The 24,671-nt window shown below is 42.4% G+C and overlaps 1 protein-coding gene across 1 annotated transcript in view; it reads left to right on the forward strand.

Annotated features, from left to right (window-relative positions):
* Window positions 1-8,093, forward strand: part of ccnf (cyclin F) — a 38,795-nt gene extending 30,702 nt beyond the window's left edge. The window contains exons 16-17 of the mRNA XM_059978622.1: window positions 854-1,026; window positions 5,874-8,093. Of these exons, the coding sequence (XP_059834605.1) occupies window positions 854-1,026; window positions 5,874-6,292 (592 nt within the window). The 3' untranslated portion in view covers window positions 6,293-8,093. The remainder of the gene's footprint in view (window positions 1-853; window positions 1,027-5,873) is intronic.
* The last annotated feature ends 16,578 nt before the right edge of the window (window positions 8,094-24,671 follow it).

The raw sequence follows: 24,671 nt of genomic DNA on the forward strand, positions 1-24,671 counted from the left end.
ATGATGAGAGAATTAAAGGGAAATTAGAGAACATCCAAAAGAAAGAATATGTTGTAGAGAAATGCATAAGTGGAAGACTGCAATTTCTCCGAGAACTGGTAAGGACTTAATTAACTAGATGGTGTCCTAGTCATAATAAGATAGAATACAACAATATAGTAATGCAAGACTATTTTCACTGTTGCTGGCTAACTCAATGAATACATGTCTGTCACCCCTGCCGTTCCCTTCAGCCTCCTTAACCATCCTGATCCTTGTCCACCTACCACAGATTTGTACTACCTTGAACTAACTTCCATGTGTTTGTACACCGATTAACTGCTTGAATTTTTTATGTTCTGTGGCACCTTGATCCTCTAGTTACTCCGCTGTTGTCATCTATTCCAAGAATCTGTCCTTGTATCATTTGTAGGAGAGTTGTATGAGTAGAGGACCCTGTTGCAATACACTGTCCAAGTTTCCACCTTGAGCAAAGGTTGTCTTTTGTTTCACAGTGCAGCGGGAACTGCTGAGCAGTAGGTTTTAAATTCACTACAGAACCTGCTCAAATTTCACATTTCCTGAACTCATCCTTTTAAACCATATTAGCACTAAGTCAGACTTCCACTTGGCATGGCAGTTTTTCATGCCAGCTTGTACTTGTACTCAGAGTGGTGGTGGGAAGAGGTCAAGCAATATTCCAACCTATGATTAAACGTGCCTTTCTGCGGCAATGCTTGAACTTGCCAGTTCTACATTATTTTGTGCAGTCCATTCAACCTCTCGGATGAGAAAACCTTTTAGTAACTGTGATGCTTGATTTGAACATGTTTCTGTTGCTGGTGTGCCTGAGAATTTTCTTCCCTTTGTTTAGACGAAGAGAAGATAGTTTTCGAGAAGACAGAGGCAACTTCGTGGCAACTCCTATTGTTGAGTTATCTAATCATGAGGACACCTTCCTGGGCGACTTCCTGGATCTGAGTTTAGACTTGTCCAGCACTGGATATGAAGGAGACCAGGAGAGTGAAGGAGGCAAACATGTTGACAGTAAGTTCATTAATATTACATCCTTGACAATAGAAACATCAATATGTTTAGTAAATTGCTTTTAGAACCACACAATCTTTGCTAATGACTACCCTTAGTCTGTGAGTGGTTATTTCTATCCAGTACCTCTGAGCTTCAGTCTGACTGAGGCACGAGGTTACTGTGAGCATCAAATGTTCTTTTCCCCACAATGACAGTAATACAACGTGGAAAGAGCCCCTTCAGTCATCTAGTCATCCACACCAACCAGGATTCCCACCTAATCAAGTCCCATTTGATCATGTACCTGCCTCAGCCTCTTCTTCTGGCAGCTCATTTCATATATTGACCACCTTTTGGGTGAAAACGTTGCCTCACGGATTCCTATTACCGTAAACTTGTGGCTCTGGTTCTTGATTCCCCAACACTGGGAAAAAGACTGTGTGTCTATGCCCCTCATAATTTAATATACTATATATTTTTAAAAAATTGTTTAAATGACAAATGTTCCAACCTCTATCAATAACTCAGTCCCTCATGTCCCAGCAATAATCTCCTCTGTACTCCTTCCAGCTTAATACCATCTTTCATATCCAATGGTGCCTTCTTTCCAAAACTGAACACAATGCAACCTTACCAATGTCTTGTACAACTGTAACATAACATCCCAGCTTCTGTACTCTGTGTTCTGACTAATGTTCAGCATCCCAAAAGCCACCTTCACCCTGTTTACCTGTGACTCCATTTTCAGTGTCCACTATTCTACAACACTCCCCAGAGCCCTTGTTTGTCTTTTCAAAATGCAATACCTCTCCTTACCATATGTGGCCTGAACACACTTAACATCCAAATTAAACTCCATTTGCTATTTGTTGGCCCATTTATTCAGCTGATCAATATCTCTCTGCAAATATCAATAACCATCTTCAAGATCAGCAATTCCACCCATTTTATTATCATCTGCAATCTTGCAAACCAAGCTCAAATCAATTCATATCATTGATACAGATGCCAGCACCAGCCCTAGAGAACTCCACTAGGCAGAGGTCTCCGGTATAAGAAACAGTCTTCCACCATCACCTTCTGCTTCTTGCCTTCAGACCAAATGTGTTTCCAGTTACTCAAATCTCCCTGGATCCCATCTGATCTAACCTTCCAGTGCAGCCCACTGTGCAGAACCTTATCAGAGGTCTTTCTGATTTACCTCCCAACCTCATCAACCTTCTTAGTTACTACTTCAAAAGACTCAATCATATTCTTGGGATGTGATCTTCCACGTACAAAGCACCTTTCCAAATGCTTGTATATCTTACCTTTCTAGTAACTTGTCTTACTTACCGGTAGCACTTTCATCTAAGGTGATGAAATGCTTTGAGAGGTTGGTCATGGCTAGAATGAATTCCTGCCTCAGCAAGGACCTGGACCCATTGTAATTTGCCTGTTGCCACAAAAGGTCTACAGCAGACACAATCTCAATGGCTCCTCACACTGCCTTGGATCACCTGGACGATACAAACACCTGTCAGGATGCTGTTTATTGACAATAGCTCAGCATTTAACACCATCATTCCCATAATCCTGATTAATGAGTTACAGAACCTGGTCCTCTGTACCTCCCTCTGCAATTGAATCCTCGGCTTCCTAATTGAAAGACCACAGTCTGTGATGATCGGTGATAATATCTCCTCCTCACTGATGATCAACACTGGCGCACCTCAGGGGTGTGTGCATAGCCCACTGCTCTACTCCCTCTATACCCATGACTGTGTGGCTAAGTAAAGCTCAAATGACATCTATAAATTTAGCGATAATACAACCATTGTCAGTAGAATCTCAGCTGAAGATGAGAGGGCATATAGGAGCAAGATATACCAGCTAGTTCTATGGTGTCACAGCAACAACCTGGCACTTGGCATCAGTAAGATGAAAGCTGATAGTGGACTTCAGGGAGGGTAAGATGAGGGAGCACAAACCAATCCTCATGGAGGGATCAGAAGTGGAGAGAGTGAGTAATTTCAGGTTCCTGGATGTCAAGATCTGAGGATCTAACCTGGTCCCAACATATCAATGCAACTATAAAGAAGGTAAGACAGCAGCTATATTTCACTAGGAGTTTGAAGAGATCTAGTTTGTTAACTAAAACACTCAAACTTCTATAGATGTACCGTGGAGATCATTCTGACATGTTGCATCTCTGGTCCATGGGTGTGGGGGTTGCTACTACACAGGACCAAAAGAAGCTACAGAAAGTTGTAAGATTAGTCAGCTCCATCTTGGGTACTAGCCTCCATAAGTACAAGACATCTTCAAGGTGCGGTGCCTCAGAAAGACAACTTCCATTATTAAGGACCCCGAACACCCAGCGCATGCCCTCTTCTCATTGTTACCGAAAAGAAACCCTGAAGGAATACAATCAGTGATTCAGGCATAATGTCATATGATTCATAAATGGACATTGAACCCATGAACACTGCCTCACTTTTAATATATATTATTTCTGTTTGTGAACTATTTTTAATCTATTCGATATAGATATATGTGCTTACTATAATTCTTTTCTCTAAATATTATCATGAACTGCTGCTGCTAAGTTAATAAATTTCACGACACATACCAGTGATAATAAACCTGATTCTGACATGTTAGACTTACTGATCGAAAGTTCCCTGTTTTTTTTTTTTTTTTGTTTGTTTTTTTTTTGGTGATCCTAAAATATAGACACAACATTGACCATACTCTAGTCTTCCAGTACTTTACCTGTCACTAATAATGATGCATCTGTCCCAGTGAGGACTCCCACAACTTGAAGGGCCCTGAGAAGTGCCTTTTTACTCGGAAACTGAAGCCATGATAGCATAGTGGTAGTGCAACAATATTACTGCTTGGGTTGTTCCGGAGTTCAGAGTTCAATTCTGATGCCATTCTGTACGTCTCTATACGTCCTCCCTGTGGAATGTGTGGGCTTTTTCCAGGCATTCCAGTTTCCCTCTGGGTAGGTTAATTGGTCATTGTAAGTTGTCCCGTGATTAGGCTTGGGTTAATTGTATTTGTTGGGTTGCTAGTGCACAGTGGCTCCAAGGGACACAAAAAAAAATAAAAATTCTTTCTAGCTTCTCAGTGTTGCTGCACTTACTTGATCAGGCAATAGATCTGTTGTCGTGATTTCAGACATACAGTACCCCTGAGGAGGCTGTAATGCAGACTTGCCTATTTATTATCTTAAGCTCTGTAGTCTTCATGTGCTTCATGGTAAAAACAGAGAACTGTTTATTGAAGATCTCACCCAACTCCTGTACTTCGCACACAGGTCTTTGAGAGTTCTATTCTTTCACTATTTACTTTTTTTCCCTTGTATACATGAACTTACTTTGGATTTTCCTTGATCTTCTCTGCCCCTTTCTCCTCCTAACTTCCTTCCTGAGTGCTCTCCTGCATTCCCTGTACACCTGGGATTCACACGATCCCACTTAAAACATATCAAATATCGAAATTCCTAGATAGAGTGAATAAGGAGAGGATGTTTCCAATGGTGAGAGAGTCTAGGACCAGAGGGCACAGCCTCAGAATAGAGGGACGTCTATTTGCAACAGAGATGAGGAGGAATCTGGAATTTATTGCCATGGATAGCTATGAAGGCCGAGTCATTGGGTATATTTAAAGTGGAGGTTGATAGGTTCTTGATTCGTCAGAGCGTCAAAGGTTACAGGGAGAAGGTAGGAAAATGGGGTTGTGAGGGATAATAAATTAGTTGTGATGGAATGGTGGAACGGACTCAATACGTCAAATGGCCTAATTCTGCTCCTATGGTTTATAGTCTTCTGCCTGTAACTTACCGATGCTTCCTTTTCCATGACTTCAGCCTCAACATCCCTCATGTTTCCCGAGTGGAATCTGATGAGGTGTATGTCTGCAATCCTCTGTGATGCCACTGTTCCAAAGAACATGAACAACACAGCAAATCAAGTCTTCCTCTGTACTTATTTTGTCAGAACTAGCAAATCCCTAAATCTCTCTACACACTAACTCCAGTTTTCTCTTCATGTGGTGTGGCGACCAGAGCTGTAGTTAGTGTTGTATGGAGAGTTGTTTTCATTCTGTATCTCTACTGGGATTGTTACCATTAGGGAAAGTAAACCCCTACCCCTTATTGCTAACTTTACCAATCTGTTCCTCCACATCATTTATTGACCATTTTGTTGCCCTGTTGCACCTCACACAGTTCCCTACTTTTCAATTTCTTCTTTTCTTTGTCCAACTCAACAAATCATCAATATCTGTCACCTGTCTATAATTTTTTGCTCTGTAGCCACACAAAGTTGTTTGTGTGCAATGTTCTCCAAGGTGCCCTAGCCCCTGAGATTTGGGTCAAATTTGTTTGCTGTGTTACAGAAAAAAGGACCAGGCACAGATACCCAACAACATCACGGGTAAAAATCTTCAGGCCACAATGCACTCATCATCCATTATGTGTTTTTTCCTGCCTTTGCCACAGTGTTTTGGATCCCCTGGGCTTTTGCTTAGACCAGCCTGCCATTTGAGGACTTGTCAAAAACTTTGCTAAAATCCACATGGACTACATCAGACACATAGCCATCTTCAGCCCTTTGCAAAGAACGTCGTTGTGCATCATGAAACCTTCTGTTAAATTCATGCTTTCATGCATGATCTGTGTGTTTTTAAATTAAGGTTTCAGTGGCACCTTGGATTCTGTGTGTGTGTGTACTCTGCATGATTTAATTCTGTTAACACCACTATTGTTGTGAGAACCCACTGCTGCTTCAGCTTCATATTTCCTCTCCTTGTATTCAATGTTTTTTGTAAGCAGTTAACCAGCTGGTCTACAATGTTCAATTAATAATCTCTTGTAGCTATTGCTGGACTGGAAGACCGAGCTACAGCCAGTGAGAATTATGAAGCAACAAGTGAGGAGAGTTTGGAGTATAGCCTGATGGATGACCAGCTACAGCCAGCGTCACACAGACATAAAGTGAGTGAATCCCAAGATCTGCAGGGGGAGCTCAGCTCAGGGTACTTGTCTGTGACCAGCGAAAGCCCCTCCTCATCAGACCCTCAACAATCATTACCATCTATCTCAAGACTGTCTCCTGCAGTGGAGCGCATTGAACCAGCTCCTTCCTCCTGTAGTACACAACACTTCCACCTGGTCCATGAATCAGAACCTGAAGACTCTAAGCAACTGTTGCCACCCTCTCGTAGAAGGCCCATCAAACGCAAGAATGGTGCAGAACATGACAAAGATGATTCTGACTTGGATTTGAGTGTCTAAACGAAAATGAATTTCTTTTCAATTGGAATGAATTTGGTCGTGAAGTATTGGTTCTGCACTATGTTGTGAGATTTGAGCAAGTTCAGAACTAAAGGGGAATGAACTGTGCTGAATTGTGGTCCTAAATGTTTTACAATAACAACTTGGGGATGGCGTTTACTTTGTACTCGATCCTCCTTGTTGGTGACGCTTTGGAAATGGTGCTAAGGCTACTGTTTACATCCCTGTTACACTGGGAACATGACATTTAAACACTTGTATCGGTTTTGTCTGGTTTACAGGTTACAGCCCAACATTACACTTAAGTGTTAAACAGTTTAGGATTGTATAATTTGGTACAGAGTGCATCTTTCTCAAATGCCCAGTTGTATCAAGGGTACTAAAGTATTGGCCATAAAGCCTGACACTTCAACAGGTAAACTCTCAATAAGTATCTTGTTTGTTATATTTAACATTCGGGTGTTCTGTATGGCTTTGGGGCTGTTTGGGCAATGATTTGGTTTCCATTTGTCTTCAATGGCAAATGTCCCTGTAAAAGGCTAGTACCTGCATTGTACAAACCTTCTAAAACCTGTCTATCAATGCTGCCATTTCTTGGTTCATAGCACCAAAATTGCACTTTGTTAGTTGCCACTGCCTTTAAAGAGAAATGACAATGTTAGGAGACTTGAGAGTCACCACTAGCTGTTCAACACTAAAACTAAACGTCATTCTGTTTGATGTTACACCATGTGTACAGCTGTTTGACAAAACCATTCAATGCATTGATTCAAGGGTGATTAGACTTGTAACTGGATTATATTTCCCCACAGTGCTGGGGCTAGCAATTGATGCTGAGCAAGTTCTGTTTGTACAGTGTCTGATGTTTGGAAATGGTCAGTTTAGTGCTTTTCTTGGCTGTGTTTCTGTCAATGTGAGAAGGTGTGGTGGGAGCCTATGCTAGAAACTTGCATGTAAAAGTGTGCAGACTAATCAAATGGGAGCCTACTGTGTGTTTGTGCCGAAGCTATAGATGGACAGCAAATAATCACTGCAAAAATTGGAATATTGGCAAACTGTGAAAATGGAAGTTACAGCACAACAATGTGTTGTAGTAGAACATTATTCAGGGAGCATATTGCTAACAAAAATGTATAGCTTAAATCGTGGAGAAAAAAATAACACTTGATGGGCAATTAGCCCCAGAAAACAAGCAAGTGTATAACCAACCTCAGTGTTTTTTTTAAACTTTTGATTATGTTGACAACTGAGTACATTTGAAATGCATTTCATTTCTTAGTTTTTGTTATAAATGAAATTCAATGTATTTTTGTAAAAAAAAATATTAAATGACTGCTTTGTGGATCTCACCCTTTTTAACATAAGGAGTCTGGATGTAGAAAATGTGTGTTGGCACTTTGGAATTTCAAGTGGTTCTGTGGGGAAAATTACAATTATTGAGCTTTTTGGTTAGTGAATAAAATATTGTTATCTTTTATGTTGAATCAATGTGGAATTATGCTCTGCCTTGAGCTTAATGTTTCTTTATTGGTTTTTAAATGTCAATTTTGTTAACAATCTGTTAGTTGCAGAAACTCTAGGTCCAGAAACACCAGACTTGATACAAAATGCTTCTGTCAAACCTGATAAACTTTTGATTCTGGCAAAGTGTCAAAATCTTACAAGTGTTACTTGAATTTACTACATCTGTGGAACCCCTGTTGCTTAAGTCTACATATTTCATCTTGAGTATGTGTGAATGTCAGTGTTTGTTACATTTTTTTTGGCAAGCCTACCTGTTCACCTTACATGCAGTGTTACAAGTAAAGGTATATTTTACAAAGTGGTTAACTGATGTGATGGACTGTGTATTTACAACAATTACTGTGATTTCATTGTTTTCATTGTGGTTTAATTTGATTCCTACTGAGCTAAGTAATCAATTTGTTTCTCACATTGTAATCCACATCCTCTAGTTCTGGTTAGGGAGCAATAAGAACACCACTAGGATAAAGGAAACAATAGACAATAGACAGTAGGTGCAGGAGTAGGCCATTCGGCCCTTCTAGCCAGCAACGCCATTCACTGTGATCATGGCTGATTATACACAATCAGTACCCCGTTCCTGCCCTCTCCCCATATCCCTTGACCCCGCTATCTATAAGAGCTCTATCTAACTCTCTTGAACACATCCAGAGACTTGGCCTCCACTGCCTTCTGGGGCAGAGCATTCCACATATCCACCACCCTCTGGGTGAAGAAGTCTTTCCGCATCTCTGTTCTAAATGGCCTACCCCTTATTCTTAAACTGTGGCCTCTAGTTCTGGACTCGCCCATCAGCGGGAACATGCTTCCAGACTCCAGCGTGTCCAATCCCTTAATAATCTTATATGTTTCAATCAGATCCCCTCTCATCCTTCTAAATTCCAGTGTATACAAGCCCAGTTGCTCCAATATTTCAGCATATGACAGTCCCGCCATTCCGGGAATTAACCTTGTGAACCTATGCTGCACTCCCTCAATAGCAAGAATGTCCTTCCTCAAATTTGGAGACCAAAACTGCACACAATACTCCAGGTGGGGTCTCACCAGGGCCTTGTACAGCTGCAGAAGGACCTCTTTACTCCTATACTCAATTCCTCTTGTTATAAAAGCCAGCATGCCATTAGCTTTCTTCACTGCCTGCTGTACCTGCATGCTTGCTTTCATTGACTGATGTACAAGAACACCTAGATCTTGTTGTACTTCCCCTTTTCCTAAATTGACTCCATTTAGATAGTAATCTGCCTTCCTGTTCGTACATTCCTACATCTATTGTATTTTGTTTGTCCATACTGACTCCATCCAGCCATAGGCAGAGGGTCTCCAGCTGTGGAGGCCCTCTCCTTGGTTACAGATACCCCAGGGGTACTCGGGGATCAATCATTCAATCCCTTCTCTGCTGGAATTTGCCTTGGCAAATTCATGTGCTCACTGCTGAAAATGTTGCACGTACCCATACTCTCTCCTCCACTAATACCTCTTCATTATCAGACAAATTCTCAGAATCAGAATGAGAATTGGAATCATGTTTATTATCACTGACTCGTGTGACAGGCTGCAGCAGTACAATGCAAAGTTGCAGAGATGTAAAATCATTCAAGTTACAGAATAAATAATAGTGCAAGAGAAGAGGACTAGCAAGTTATTGTCATGGGTTCATGGACCATTCAAAAAGCTGGTGCTGGCGCGAAAGAAGCTGACCCTGAATTGTTGAGTGTGTATCTCCTGTATCTCATCTCTGATGGTAGTAACAAGAAGAGGGCATGCCTAGGTTCTTAGTGACAGATGCCGCCTGCTTGAAGCACTGTATGGTGAAGATACCTTTGATGTTGGGGAGGGATGTATCCATGGTGGAGCTGGTTGAGTTAACAAGCTTCTTGTGATCCTGTGCATTGGAGCCTCCATTGCCAGACTGTGATGCTTTCTGGAAGTCCAGGTACACTACATCCACTGGCTCTCCCTTGTCCATTTTCATAGTTACATCCTCCAAAAACTCCAGAAGATTAGTCAAGCATGATTTTCCCTTCATAAATCCATGCTGACTCGGACTGATCCTTCTACTGCTATCCAAATGTGTCATAATTTCCTCTTTTATAATTGACTCCAGCATCTTTCCCACCACTGACGTCAGGCCAACCGGTCTATAATTCCCTGTTTTCTCTCTCCCTCCTTTCTTGAAAAGTGGGACAACATTAGCCACCCTCCAATCTGCAGGAACTGTTCCTGAATCTATAGAACATTGAAAAATGATTACCAATGCGTCCACGATTTCTAGAGCCACCTCCTTAAGTACCCTGGGATGCAGACCATCAAGTCCCGGGGACTGATCAGCCTTCAGACTCAACAGTCTATCCAACACCATTTCTTGTCTAATATAAATTTCCTTCAGTTCATCCTTTACCCTAGTTCCTTTGGCCACTATTACATCTGGGAGATTGTGTCTTCCCTAGTGAAGACAGATCCAAGGTACCTGTTCAACTCATCTGCCATTTCCTTGTTCCCCATAATAAATTCACCTGTTTCTGTCTTCAATGGCCCAATTTTGGTCTTGACTATTTTTTTGTTATTCACATACTTAAAGAAGCTTTTACTATCCTCCATTATATTCTTGGCTAGTTTACCTTCGTACCACATTTTTTCTTGGCATATTGCCTTTTTTGTTATCTTCTGTTGCTTTTTAAAAGCTTCCCAGTCCTCCGGTTTCCCGCTCATCTTTGCTGTTATACTTCTCTTTTACTTTTATACTGCCCTTTACTTCCCTTGTCAGCCAAAGAAATGAGCTACATTTTTTCCTACAAAAATAACCCAAAATGCAGTTTGTCTTTAGAGTTAGAATTTGTCAATGAGAATATGAAGAGACTGATTCTGGAATGGTTCCAGAAGACTGGAAAATTACAAATGTCAGTCCACTCTTCAAAAAGGGAGAGAGGCAGAAGAAAGACTAACTATAGGCCAGTTAGTCTGACCTCAATGGTTCAGAATATGTTGAAGTTAAGGATATGGTTTTAGAGTACTTGAAGGTGTGATTAAACAGGCATAGCATGGTTTTCTCAAGGTAAAATCTTGCCTGACAAATCTGTTGGAATTCTTTGAAGAAATAATAAGCAGGATAGTTAAAGGAGAATTGGTTGATGTTGTGTACTTGAATTTTCAAAAGGCCTTTGACAAGGTGCCACACATGGGGCTGCTTAATATAAAATCCCCTGGCATTGCAGGAAAGATAAAGACATGGATAGAGGCAGGAGGCAGCAAGTGGAAATAAGGGGGCCATTTCTAGTTGGCTGCCAGTGCCTAGTGGTGTTCCTCTGGGTCTGTATTAGGACCAGATTTTTTTTGCGTTATGATGGCTCTAATGGCTTTGTTGCAAAGTTTGTAGATGATATGAAGATGGGTGGAGGGGCAGGTAATTTTAAAGAAGTAGAGAGGCTACAGAAGGACTTGGATTAGGAAAATGGGCAAAGAAGTGGCAGATGGAATACAGTGTTGGGAAGTGTGTGGTCATGTACTTTAGTAGAATAAATGAAAGGGTTGACTATTTTCTAAATGGAAAGAAAACACAAAGGTGCAAAGGGACTTCAGAGTCCTTGTGCAAGATTCCCTAAAAGTTAATTTGCAGGTTCAGTCTGTGGTGATGGAGGCAAATGTGATGTTGGCATTCATTTCAAGAGGACTAGAATATAAAAGCAAGGATGCAATGTTGAAACGTTATTAAGCACTGTTGAGGTCTCACTTGGAGTGCTGTGAGCAGGTTTGGGCACCTTATCTAAGAAAGGATGTGCTGAAACTGGAGAGGGTTCAAAGGAGGTTCACGAAAATGATTCCAGGATTGAATGACTTGTCATATGAAGAGTGTTTGATGGCTCTGGGCCTGTATTCACGAATTTAGAAGAATAAAGGTGACCTCATTGAAACCTATTGAATGGTGAAGCACCTTGATAGAATGGATGTGGAGAAGATGTTTTCTATGGTGGGAGAGTCTAAGACCAGAGGACACAGCCTCAGAATAGAGGGACATCCTTCTAGAACTGAAATGAGGAATTTCTTTAGCCAGAGAGTGGTGAATCTGTGGAATTCTTTGCCACAGGCAGCTGTGGAGGCCAAGTAGTTATTGAATTGACTTTATTACTTACATCCTTATTACAATACATAATAACAAACTATAAATTACAATAAGTTTGTATAAACATTTAAATTAAGTAGTGCAGGAAGAAATAAATAGTGAGGTGGTGTCCATTTGGAAATCTGATGGCAGAGGGGAAGAAGCTGTGTGTTTTCATGCTTCTATCTTCCTCCTGCTGCTCTGGTCTGTTGCATGCATCTCCCCCTCCCCTATAGCTTCATCTGTCACTCCTGCCCTCTGCGCCCTTCTGATAGCATCCACACACTCCCTCCCTGTCCTCCTTTCCTCCCCCAAACCACCCTCCCTGACCTATCATCACCACAGGGACCCCAGTTGACCAACCTGCACCCTCAATCCACCCTAACCACCTCCCCTTAAACACTTCCTCCACACAACCCCTCCCCTTCATAACCCACCTCCACCTCTCATCACCTCCTCAACACTCACTACTCCACCCCCAGGTGTCTGGGGCTGTGGGGAGGGGTGGTTGAGTATTAGTGAGGGATGGTTTGAAGAAGTGTGAAAAATGCACAAGGGAGGGACAGTTAAACAAGGAGGCAGTGATAAGAGTCCCAGGAGGTTGAGGCACTAGTGGTTCTTGTACAGACGCTCGATGGGGTTGGGGCACTGAAACAGGACTAAGTTCTTTCACCTTCAGAAAGCAGAACAATTGGGTCAGATGTGGAGTTGAAATCACCAGGTTGTCCAGCTCCAGGTTCAGGAGGAGTTTACAGGTTAGCGCTACCCTCCCTTAAGCTGCTGTTGCTGCACTACCTATTTAATTTGTATGTTAATATATAACTTACACTGTACTACTGCAAACGTCAGTGATAATAAATCAGATTCTGATTCTACGCTGTCTCTATTCCATGTGGCCAAGTCATGTGTTTCCTCCTTTGGGCAGGAAAATCAGACCTGTATACATTATCCTAGTGCCGTCTCTCTGACAAATAATGACCAGTTTGCTAACCTGTTGCTTTTTGTACATTAATTTTCATTCTATATCTTTCTGTCCCATTATCTAAAATGTATTCTCCATTTCTATTTTTTCTTATTTTCCCCCATACTATAATCCATCTGCTATGTTTTTGCCCATTTACTTGCCTGTCCATCTCCCCTTCATGCCTACGTTGCCAGTGAGATTTGTATCTCCAATACCTTATGTACCTAATAAACTGGCAACTGTTCATGGTTTTCTGCTGCTGTAGCCATCTGCATCAAGGTTTGATGTGTTGTGCATTCACAGATACTCTTCTGAGCACTATTCTTGTAACATGTGGTTATTTGAGTTACTGTCAGTTTGAATCAGTCTGGCCATTCTCCTCTGACCTCTCTCATTAATGAGGTATTTTTGCCCACAGATCTGCCACTCTTCATTCCAATCTTTTTTTCTACATTCTCTGAAAAAACTAGAGATGTGCATGAAAATCCCAGGAGATCAGTTTCTGAGGTACTCAAACCACCCCATCTGGCACTAACAGTTATTCCATGGTTAAAGTCACTTAAATCACATTTCTTCCCCATTCTGATGTTTGGTCTGAATGACAACTGTCTGCATGATTTTCTGCATTGAGTTGCTGATTAGGTATTTGCATTAATAAGCAGGTGTACCTAATAAAGTGGCCATTGAGTATATGCCTCATTTTTATATATCTCTATCAAATCAACTGTCAGCTTCCTTTACTCCAAAAAAAGCCCTAGCTTGCTCAACCTGTCATCAATAAGACATGCTCTCTAATCCAGACAGCCTCCTGATAAATCTCCTCTGCATCCTCTCTAAAGTTCCCACATTAAGTGAATATCATATTCCAAGTATGGTCTACGACAGTATAGCTTTTGAACTCAATCCCCTGACTAATAAAGGCCAACACACATCTTCTTAACCATCTTATCAAGTTGTGTGGCAACTTTGAGAGATCTATAGATGTAGAACTCATAATTATTCATTCATTCTCTCCCCCATTTATTTTGTTGATTTTTTTTACACGTGTAAATAGTGTACTATCTCTGTAAATATAGGTTTATTTTAGCTGATGTTTGGAATGTTCTGTGCAGTTGTTGCATGACACTAGTTTTCAAAGCATCCAAACTCTCTGTGTGCGTGCATGTACCTGTGACAACAGTGAACGCGGACAAATCCTCACCCAGTGCTCACGCTGAGTATAAAGCCCAGTGGGAAAGCACAAGTAGAAAACCAGCCTGTTACCTCTTGACGAGCGCTGCATAGGTAGAGGATCAGCTGGTCTGAGCACATTTCCCTTGGGTTAACGTCAGCAGGGCTTACTCCTGCCTCCCTGCCATGGAATGAGGTTGTTATTGAGGTGCTAGTTCCAGTTGAGTGGTAGCTTTTTCTGCTGGATGGATTGCGGTATATAAAACACAACGGTAAGTATACTAAATTCTTACAGGGCTTATCACAACCTATTTCCTTTGAATGGGTTGGTGAGTAAAAGGGGTCACAGTCTCAGAATCTTCTTCGCATAGGATAGTAAACTTCTGGAGTTGTCTAATACTGTGGGTTCTGGTAGCCATGTCTCTGGGGCTCTTTAAGAGAAAGTAGATAAACTTGTGAAAGATTGGAACATCAAGGTACAGGTGAAGGTGAAGCCCAAGGTGAATCAGTTGCGGTCATATTGAATGAGCTGGAATGGCTGAGAGGCATTGCTAATGTTTTCTAATGGCTGTAACAGCTGAGGCAAGGAGGTTGCAAAATGAGGGTTGGGGGTATTGTACCTGAGAGGTGAGCCTAGGGGAACCTCAGTTAATTCCTGTGGTTAACTGTGAACAGAATTTTATTTTTATATTCCCTGTCTCCCATGGCTTACTCTCCTCCCCTATCAGATTCCTTCTTCTCCAGCCCTTTACCTTTCCCACCCATCTGGCTTCACCAATCACCTGCCCCCCCCCCCCCACTTCTCAGCCCAAAACGTCGACTTTATTCATTTCTATAAATGTTACCTGACCTGCTGAGTTCCTCCAGCATTTTGTGTGTGTTTTTCTGGATTCCAGCATTTACAGAATTTCGAGTATTTTTTTTATTTTGAGAACTGCGAACAGGTTTTGTGACAATGAAAAACATTGAGCACGGAAATGTGAGTAACGAGGCGCATGTTTTCAATAACAGCAGTGTTGATGAACAGGAGCCTTCGCCCAGCGCTGTCCCTCAGCAGCTGAGTGTTGCTATGGTTCCTCTAGCTGCTGGGGCATCAGTCTCTCCTTGATGAGCTGTCTTGAGAAAGCGCCTCCAGGAGCTGGAGATTTCTGTCAAACCATAAGAACCACTCCCAGTTGCTGCTTTTGGATGTTGTTGGGCTGATATGCACCAAACTGGAATTGGTTTATTATTGTCACATGTACCAGGATGCAGTGAAAAGCTTTTTCATATTGATCAGATCATTGCACCATGCACTGAGCAAGAATAAGGTTAAAACAATACCAATGTGTAGTAGTTAATGAAAAAGTGCAGTGCAGGTAGATGGTGTAAAAGTGCAAGATCATGAGGATTGATGGCCTGGACTCACTGAACTTCAGAAGAATGTGGGGGGAGTATCTCACTGAAACATAATTGAATGTTGAAAGGCCTCAATAGAGTGGACATGGAGAGAATGTTTCCTGTGGTGGGGGAGTCTTAAGACCAGAGAACACTGCTTCAGTATAGAGAGAGAGAATGGAGATGAGGAGGAATTTCTTTAGCCAGAGAGTGGTGAATCTGTGGAACTTGTTACCACAAGCAACTGTGGAGGCTGAGAGATTAGGTATATTTAAGGCAGATGACGCTGATAGATTCTTGTTTAGTCAGGGCACAAAGTGATACAGAGAGAAGGCAGAAGATTGGGGCTGAGAGGGAAATGGATCAGCCATGATGAAATGGCAGAGCAGACTCATTGGCCCAAATGTTCTAATTCTGCTCCTATGTCTTATGGTCTTAAATTGTGAGGCCAAGAGACCATCTGATTGTACAGCAGGGTAGTAGCTGTCCTTGAGCCTGGTCGTATGTGCTTTCAGACCTTTGTATGTTCTGCTCAGTGGGAGACCATTTTAGCAGCGTTCTGTATCAATAGACAATAGGTGCAGAAGTAGACCATTCAGTCCCTCGAGTCTGCACCAAGTATTGTATGTACCTATCTCGTATACGGTCACTCAAGCTGAACAAGGAAATGTGATGAAAGAGCACTGGTTCAAAGAGTATTTTGGGACCTATTCTCTATTTCAATCACCATGCCATTTACTTGGTGAAATGTCTGTTGCACTTCCCTGGATCTGTGGACTGGACTTTTACAGAGGGAGCTCTTGGGAAGCATTAGTTGGGACAAGAAGGCATTTCCAGAATTGTTAACCCTCAGCATCCAGAGTGAGCATTAGTTACAGGGTCCCCTATAAATTTGGCCACATTACCTCATGGACTGAGTGATGGGAATATGTAACAGATGATTTTTCTCCACAGCAAATGGAGGTGATTTTGGACTCAATTCTCCAAAATTGATGGGATCTGACAGCAAGTTTGTGTGACATGAGACAGCAAGACAGAAAGTGGAAACTCGCTGTCTGTACAATCTCCCGTGGATGCATGGGTTTCCTCACGTAGTCACATGGAGAGCATACAGATTCCTTACAGGCAGTGGTGGGAGTTGAACTTGAGCTCTATAATAGCATTACACTAACCACAATGCCATTGTGGCACCCCATCTCGTTGTCAATCTGAAGTACAAATTTTCATAGAGTTGTACTGCAAGACCATTTTGTTCTATCACCTGGTCTAGCAGTCTAATACAGAAATGCATTATCTCATATTTAACCTTTGGATTTCCAACATCTGCAGAATCTTTTGGGCTAAGAAGTGGCAGATGGAGTTCAACCCAGATAAGTGTAAGGTGGTTCAGTTTGGTAGGTCAAATGTGATGGCAGAATATAGTATTAATGGTAAGACTCTTGGCAGTGTGGAGGATCAGAGAGATCTTGGGGTCTGAGTCCGTAGTACGCTCAAAGCTGCTGCATGTGTTGACTCTGTGGTTAAGAAGGCATATGGTGCGTTGGCCTTCATCAATCATGGCATTGAGTTTAAGAGCCGAGAGGTAATGTTACAGCTTTATAGGACCCAAGGTGGAGTACTGTGCTCAATTTTGGTCACTTCACTATGAGAAGAACATGGAATCCATAGAAAGGGTGTAGAAGAGATTTACAAGGGGGGAGCATGCCTGATGAGAATAGGTTGAGTGAACTCGTGCTTTTCTCCTTGGAGTGATGGAGGAAGAGAGGTGACCTGTCAGAGGTGTATAAGATGATGAGAGGCGTTGATCGTGTGGATAGTCAGAGGTCAGAGCCACGGCTGAAATGGCTAGCATGAGAGGACACAGTTTTAAGGTGCTTGGAAGTAGGTATAGAGGAGATGTCAGGAGTAAGTTTTTTACGCAGAGAGTGGTGAATGCGTGGAATGGGCTGCCGGTAGAGGTGGAAATGATAGGGACTTTTAAGAGACTCCTGGATGGATACATGGAGCTTAGAAAATTAGAGGACTATGGGCAACCCTAGTAATTTCTAAGGTAAGGACATGATCGGCACAGATTTGTGGGCCGAAGAGCCTGTATTGTGCTGTAGGTTTACTATGTTTTTTATATTATAGCACAATACAGGCTCTTCAGCCTACGAAGCTGTGCCAACATTTTAACCTACTGTAAGATCAACCTAACCTTTCCCTCCCCCGCCTTCCACCATTTTTACTCTCAATCATCAGGCTCTTGAACCAGAGTGGGTAACTTCACTCACCCCATCACTGAATTGTTCCCATAGCCTATGCACTCACTTTCGAGGACTCTTCATCTCATGTTCTCAACATTTATTCCTTATTCATTTATTATTATTATTCTTTTTGTATTTGTACAGTTCATTGACTATCAGTCTTGTGTGCAATTTTTCATTGATTCTATTGTGTATTTTTGTTTTTACTGTGAATGTCTGCAGAAAATTAATTTCGGGTTGTATATGGTGACGTATGTTATTTGACAATAATTTACTTTGAACTTTGATTTTAAAATAATGCACCTATTAAGGTTTACTTAAGTGTCCCTGATAAATCCAACATATTTTGAAAGCCTAGATAAATTATTTCCATGAATTACCATTACCTGCAGTACTTCTCTGCTGCCTGTTGGCTTGTGAAATTCAGACCAAATATTGTTTCCTATATTTCTGATTTCTGGATGTTTCCCTATTCTGTCATTTACAGATTCTGTTACTTTGCCTGCTGTCGGTGTTAAACCAACTCCTCATCTGTGATGATCTGGATGTTGCATCCTCCTTGTTAGATTCAGTTACATGTTAGTGTTTGCCAGTCTGCCAGCACTACAGCCTTCTCCAATGAATTATTGAATACCTACAATATTACCTCTGCTCTTTGATCCCTAATATGTGGCTGCAACTCATCCTCATTGGCCTTTTCAGACAACTCACACAAAATGCTGGAGGGACTCGGCAGGCCAGGCAGCATCTATGGAAAAGAATACAGCTGACGTTTCAGGCTGAGATCCTTTGGCAGGACTGTACCCTTTTCCATAGATGCTGCCTGGCCTGCAGAGTTCCTCAGCATTTTGTGTGTGTTGCTTTGGATTTCCAGCATCTGCAGATTTTCTCTTGTTTCTCATTGGTCTTTTATCCTCTTTGAGCTTCATCAGTTTTTTTAGCGTGATCCTTTTTTCTTTTTCAGATTTCTTATTTCTCTACTTAATAAGAGACCCTCAGCATCCAGGCCATGCCCTCTTCTCACTACTACTATCAGGTAGGTCCCACATCACCAGGTTCAGGAACAGTTATAACCCTTCACCATCAGGTGCCTTCACTCAATTCAACTCTGAACTGATTCCACAATCTACAGACTCACTTTCAAGGACTCTGCAACTCACATTCTCAGTATTAAAAAGGAAATTATAGGCCAGTTAGCCTGACTTCAACATCCCTGGTTGGGAAGATGTTGGAGTCTGTTGTTAAGGGTGATATTTCAGGCTTCTTGGAGGTACATGATGAAATAGGCCAGTGTCAACGCAGTTTCTTCCATGGGAAATCTTGCCTGACAAATCTGTTGGAATTCTTTGAGGAAGTAACAGGCAAGTTGACAAAGGAGTCAGTGGATGTTGTTTACTTGGACTTTCAGAATGCCTTTAACAAGGTGCCACACATGAGGTTGCTAACGAGGGAAAAACCTATGGCATTACAGGAAAGATATTAGCATGGATAGAAGATTAGCTGACTGGCAGGGGGGAAAGAGTGGGAATAAAGAAGGCTTATTCTGATTGGTTGCCGGTAGCTAGCAATGTTATGTAGGGGTTGGTGTTGGGACCATTTCTTTTCACATTATATGTTAATGATTTGGATGACAGAATTAATGGAATTGTGGCCATGTTTGCAGACGATACAAAGATAGATGGAGCGAGTGGTAGTGTTGAAACAGGAGACAGATTAGGAGAATGGGCAAAGAAGTGGCAGATTGAAAATAGTGTAGGGAAGTGAATGGTGATGCAGATTGGTAGAAGGAATAAAGGCATAGACTATTTTCTAAATTGGGAGAAAATTCAAAAATTAGAGGTGCAAAGGGACTTGGGAGTTCTTGTGCAGGATTCCTTAAAGGTTCACCTGCAGGTCAAATTGGTGGTAAGAAGGGTAAATGCACTATTAGCATTCATTTTGACAGGGCTTGAATACAAGACCAAGAATGTGATGCTGAGGCTATCCACCTATCTTCATATCATCTGCAAACTTCACAACAAAGCCATTAATTCTATCATCCAAATCATTGACATATAATGTAAAAAGAATTGGGCCCAAAACAGACCCCTGAGGGACACCACTAATCACTGGCAGCCAACCAGAAAAGTCTCCCCTTATTCCCACTCTTTGTCTCTTGCCAATCACCACTGGTTTATCTATGCTAGTACCTTTCCTGTAATACCATGGGCTTGTACCTTGTTAAGCAGCATCAAGTTTGGCACCTTGTCAAAGACCTTCTGTGATGATAACGTATTTTTACATACAAGCCATAATGAATTATTTACACAAACAAGAATGCTTAATCAAATATATATATGTAGTGCCTTGATTAAGATTTCTACTGCTTTGCTGTAGCAGGCAGCCATCAATCCCAGGGGATCATGTGTTTGCGCCTCTGATAAGACTTTGTCCTCTCCAGGGCGCAAGCCTCGGCAGAAAGACTTGAAGAACCGGCTGTTGCCCATGCAGCGGGATCCCCCTCTCCACGTCACTGATGTATCCAAGGGAAGGGCAAGCTCCGATACAGCTTGGCACCAGAGTCGTTGCAGAGGTTGCCAGAGTGAAGTTGTAAACAACATCATTGCCTTAGGGACCCAGCTGTGGATTTCGTCCTCTGGGTTTACTCTCAAAGCCTTTCCCATTGGTGGGTATAGTTGCAAAGCAGTGGAGGTTTAAAATCAGTGTTTTCCTTCTAGGTGAGCTGCTGTGCAAGGCTGATGAGCCCACCTGCCCGATGCAACTGGTTTTGAGGCACCAGTGGTGCGCCTTTGCCCCTTCTCTTGTCAGTAGAAACAGTTCTGCCGGGCCTAGAAGCTCAGCCACACATGAAGGCCAAGAGTTGGAGTTGGTTGTCAGAGGCTATTAGAGTCACATACTATTTGGAGCACTTTATAAGTAGTGGGAGCTTATCCCCACAACCACCCCCAGTTATGACAACCTTAGGAACCTGTAATGCTGTAGGTATTTCATTTTAGCAGTTTTCTGCAAAAGCAGTATAGCCTGTTGGTAGAATGTTTTGGTTTCCGCTAAAGATAAGAAACCCTGTTCGACTATAAGACCATGAGAAACAGGAGCAGAATTAGGCCATTCAGCTCATTGAGTTTGCTCCGTCATTCCATCATGGCTGATCCCGGATCCCACATCCCACTGAACCCAATACACCTGCCTTTTTACCATATACTTTGATGCCCTGACCAATTAGGAAACGATCAACTTCTGCCTTAAATATACCCACAGACTTGGCCTCCACCACAGTCTGTGGTAGATCGTTCCACAGATTCACTAACGTCTGGCTAAAAAAACAATCCTCTTTACCTTCATTCTAAAAGTCATCCCTCAATTTTTGAGGCTGTGCCTTCTAGTTCTGGATACCTTCATCATAGGAAACATCCTCTCCACATCAAGTCTATCTAGTCCATTCAACATTCAGTAGATTTCAATGAGAACCCCCGCCCCCCACCGCATTCTTCTAAATACCAATGACTACAGGCCCAAAGCTGCCAAATTCTCCTCATATGTTAAATCCTTCATTTATGGAATCATCCTCACAAACCTCCTCTGGACCCTTTAATGACAATACATCCTTTCTGAGATATGGGGCCCCAAACCTGTTGACAATACTGTACTTCAAATGTGGCCTGACTAGTTTCTTATAAAAGCTCAGCATTATCTCCTTGCTTTTATGTTCTATTCCCCTTGAAATAAATTACAACATTGCATTTGCCTTCTCTACCACAGACTCAACCTGTGAATTATCCTTCTGGGAGTCTTGCATGAAGACTCCTAAGCCCCTCTGTACTTCTGATGTTTGAACCTTCTCCCCATTTGAATAATAGTCTGCACTATTGTTCCTTTTACCAAAATGCATCATCATACATTTTGCAACACTCTATTCCATCTGCCAGTTTTTTGCCCATTCTTCCAATTTATCCAAGTCCTGCTGCAATCACATTGCTTCCTCAGCACCACCTACCCCTCCACCTATCTTCGTATCATTCGTAAACTTAGCCACAAAGTCATCAATTGCATGATATAAATCATTGATAAACAATGTGGAAAAGTAGTGGTTCCCTGAGGAACAGCACTAATCACCAGCAACCCAAAAAGGCCCCTTTTATTCCTACACACTGCCTCCTGCCTATGAGCCATTTCTCTATCTATGCCAGTATCTTTCCTGTAATGTTGTAGGATTTTATCTTGTTAAGCATCCTCGTGTGGCACCTTATCAAAGGCCTTCTGAAAATTCAAGTAAATGACATCCACTGCCTCTCTTTTGTCCACCCTGCTTGTTACTCCCTCAAGGAACGCTAACAGATTTGTCAGGCAAGATTTCCCTTCACAGAAATCATGCTGAATTTTGACTTAGTTTATCATTCGTCTACAAGTACACTGACACCTCATCCTTAATAATAGACTCCAACACTTTCCCAGCTACTGAGGTTAGGCTAACTGGCCTGTGATTTCCTTTATTTTGCCTTCCTCCCTTCTTAAAGAGTGGAGAGACATTTTCAATCTTAAAGTCCTCCAGGATCATGCCAGAATCAAGTGATTCTTGAAAGATCTTAACTAACGCATCTGTTATCTCTTCAGCAACCTCTCTGGGATGTAGTCCATCTGACCTTGGTGACTTATCCACTGTAAGACCTTTGAGTTTGCCTAGCACATTTTCCTTTGTAATAACAACGGTCCAGAGAGGCAGGGGGAGCAGGCAGAGAGAGCAGAGCACCCCTGCGGCCATTCCCATTAACAATAAGTATACCGTACGGGATACTGTTGATGGGGATGACCTACCAGGAATGAGTTGTAGTGGTCCTGCCTCTGGCACAGAGGTTGAACCCTCAACTAGAAAGGGAAGGAGGGAAGAGAAGAGAGTGATAGTTTTAGGGGATTCTATAGTCAGGGGGGCAGATAGGAGATTTTGTGGGGCAGATCGGGAGTCTCGGATGGTATGTTGCCTCCCTGGTGCCAGGGTCCGGGACATCTCAGATCGGGTGCAGGCTATTCTTGAGAACGAGGGCATGAACCCAGATGTAGTGGTCCATGTAGGGACCAACGATGTAGGTAAGGTGAGTGAGGGGGTCCTGCTTAGAGAGTTCAGGGAGTTAGGAGTGAAGCTGAAAGGCAGGACCTCCAGGGTGACAATCTCGGGATTGCTCCCTGTGCCACGTGCGAGTGAGGCGAAGAATAGAATGATTATGCACATCAATACGAGGCTGAGAGCATGGTGCAGGAAGGAAGGGTTCAGGTTTTTGGGTAATTGGTCTTTGTTCCAGGGACATTGGGATCTGTTTCGAAGGGACGGTCTACATCTGAACCGGAGGGGTACTAACATTCTTGCAGGAGTGTTTGCCAGTGCTGCTCGGGGGGGTTTAAACTAGATGTGCAGGGGGCAGGGATCCAGATCCTGAGGGTTGGTCAGAAGGAGCATGGGGTTAAATGTGTAGAAGGTTTGGGTGATCTTGAGAAGGTCATCAAAATTCAGGGTGCAATTAGCCCGATGGAAGTTCAAGGAGCTGGGTTAGGTACAGTAGACAGTACTTTAAGCAAAGAGAGGAGGAATGGGCTCAGAATTCTATACTTGAATGCGCGTAGTGTCAGAAATAAGACAGATGAGCTTGAAGCTCAGATGAAAATGGGGAACTACGATATTGTTGGGATAACGGAGACATGGCTGCAAGGGGATCAGGCCTGGGAATTGAGTGTACCAGGGTATACGTGCTATTGTAGAGACAGAAATATGGGAAGAGGGGGTGGGGTGGCCCTGTTGGTGAGGAATGAGATTCAGTCCTTAGCAAGAGGTGACTTGGGAACAGGGGAAGTAGAGTCTGTGTGGATTGAGCTGAGGAACAGTAAGGGTAAAAAGACCCTAATGGGTGTTGTGTACAGGCCCCCAAACAGTAGCGTGGATATTGGGTACAAGTTGATTAGGGAGTTAACATTGGCATGTGCTAAAGGTAATGTAGTCATTATGGGAGATTTCAACATGCAGGTGGACTGGGAGAATCAGGTAGGTGCTGGACCCCAGGATAGGGAGTTTGTGGAGTGTCTAAGGGATGTATTTTTGGAAGAGCTTGTGCTTGAGCCAACCAGGAACGAGGCTATTTTGGACTTGGTGATGTGTAATGAACAGGAATTGATAAGTGATCTTGAAGTAAAGGAGCCATTAGGAAGTAGTGATCATAACATGATAAGTTTTTATCTACAATTTGAGAGGGATAAGGGCAGATCAGAGGTGTCAGTGTTGCAATTAAATAAAGGAGACTACGGAGCCATGAGGGAAGAGCTGGCCAAAGTTAAATGGGCGGATGCCCTGGCAGGAAAGACAGTGGATCAGCAGTGGCAGATATTCTTGGGGATAATACAAAAGATGCAAAAGCAGTTCATTCCAATGAGAAGGAAGGATTCAAAGAGGGGGAAGGGGCCACAGTGGTTGACAAAGGAAGTCAGAGATTGTATAGCATTAAAGAAAAAGAAGTATGACAGGGCTAAGTTGAGTGGGAATACAGATGATTGGGAAAGTTTTAAGGAACAGCAGATCTTAACTAAAAAAGCAATACGGAGAGAAAAAATCAGGTATGAGCTCAGTCTAGCCAGGAATATAAAAGGGGATAGCAAAAGCTTTTTTAGCTATGTGAAGAGAAAGAAGATAGTTAAGAACAATGTTGGCCCCTTGAAGAATGAATTGGGAGAAATTGTTATGGGAAACAGGGAAATGGCAACAGAATTTAATGCGTACTTTAGATCTGTCTTCACCAGGGAGGACACAAGCAATCTCCCAGATGTATGGATGGGCCAGGGTCATATCAGAGGAATTGAGACAGATTGACATTAGGAAAGAAACTGTGATGAGTAGACTGGTAGGACTGAAGGCTGATAAATCCCCGGGTCCAGATGGTCTGCATCCGAGGGTTCTAAAAGAGGTGGCTCAGGAAATTGCAGATGCATTGGTAATCATTTTCCAATGTTCCTTAGATTCAGGAT

This window comes from Hypanus sabinus, chromosome 9, assembly GCF_030144855.1.
Source record: "Hypanus sabinus isolate sHypSab1 chromosome 9, sHypSab1.hap1, whole genome shotgun sequence".
Lineage (NCBI taxonomy): Eukaryota > Metazoa > Chordata > Chondrichthyes > Myliobatiformes > Dasyatidae > Hypanus > Hypanus sabinus.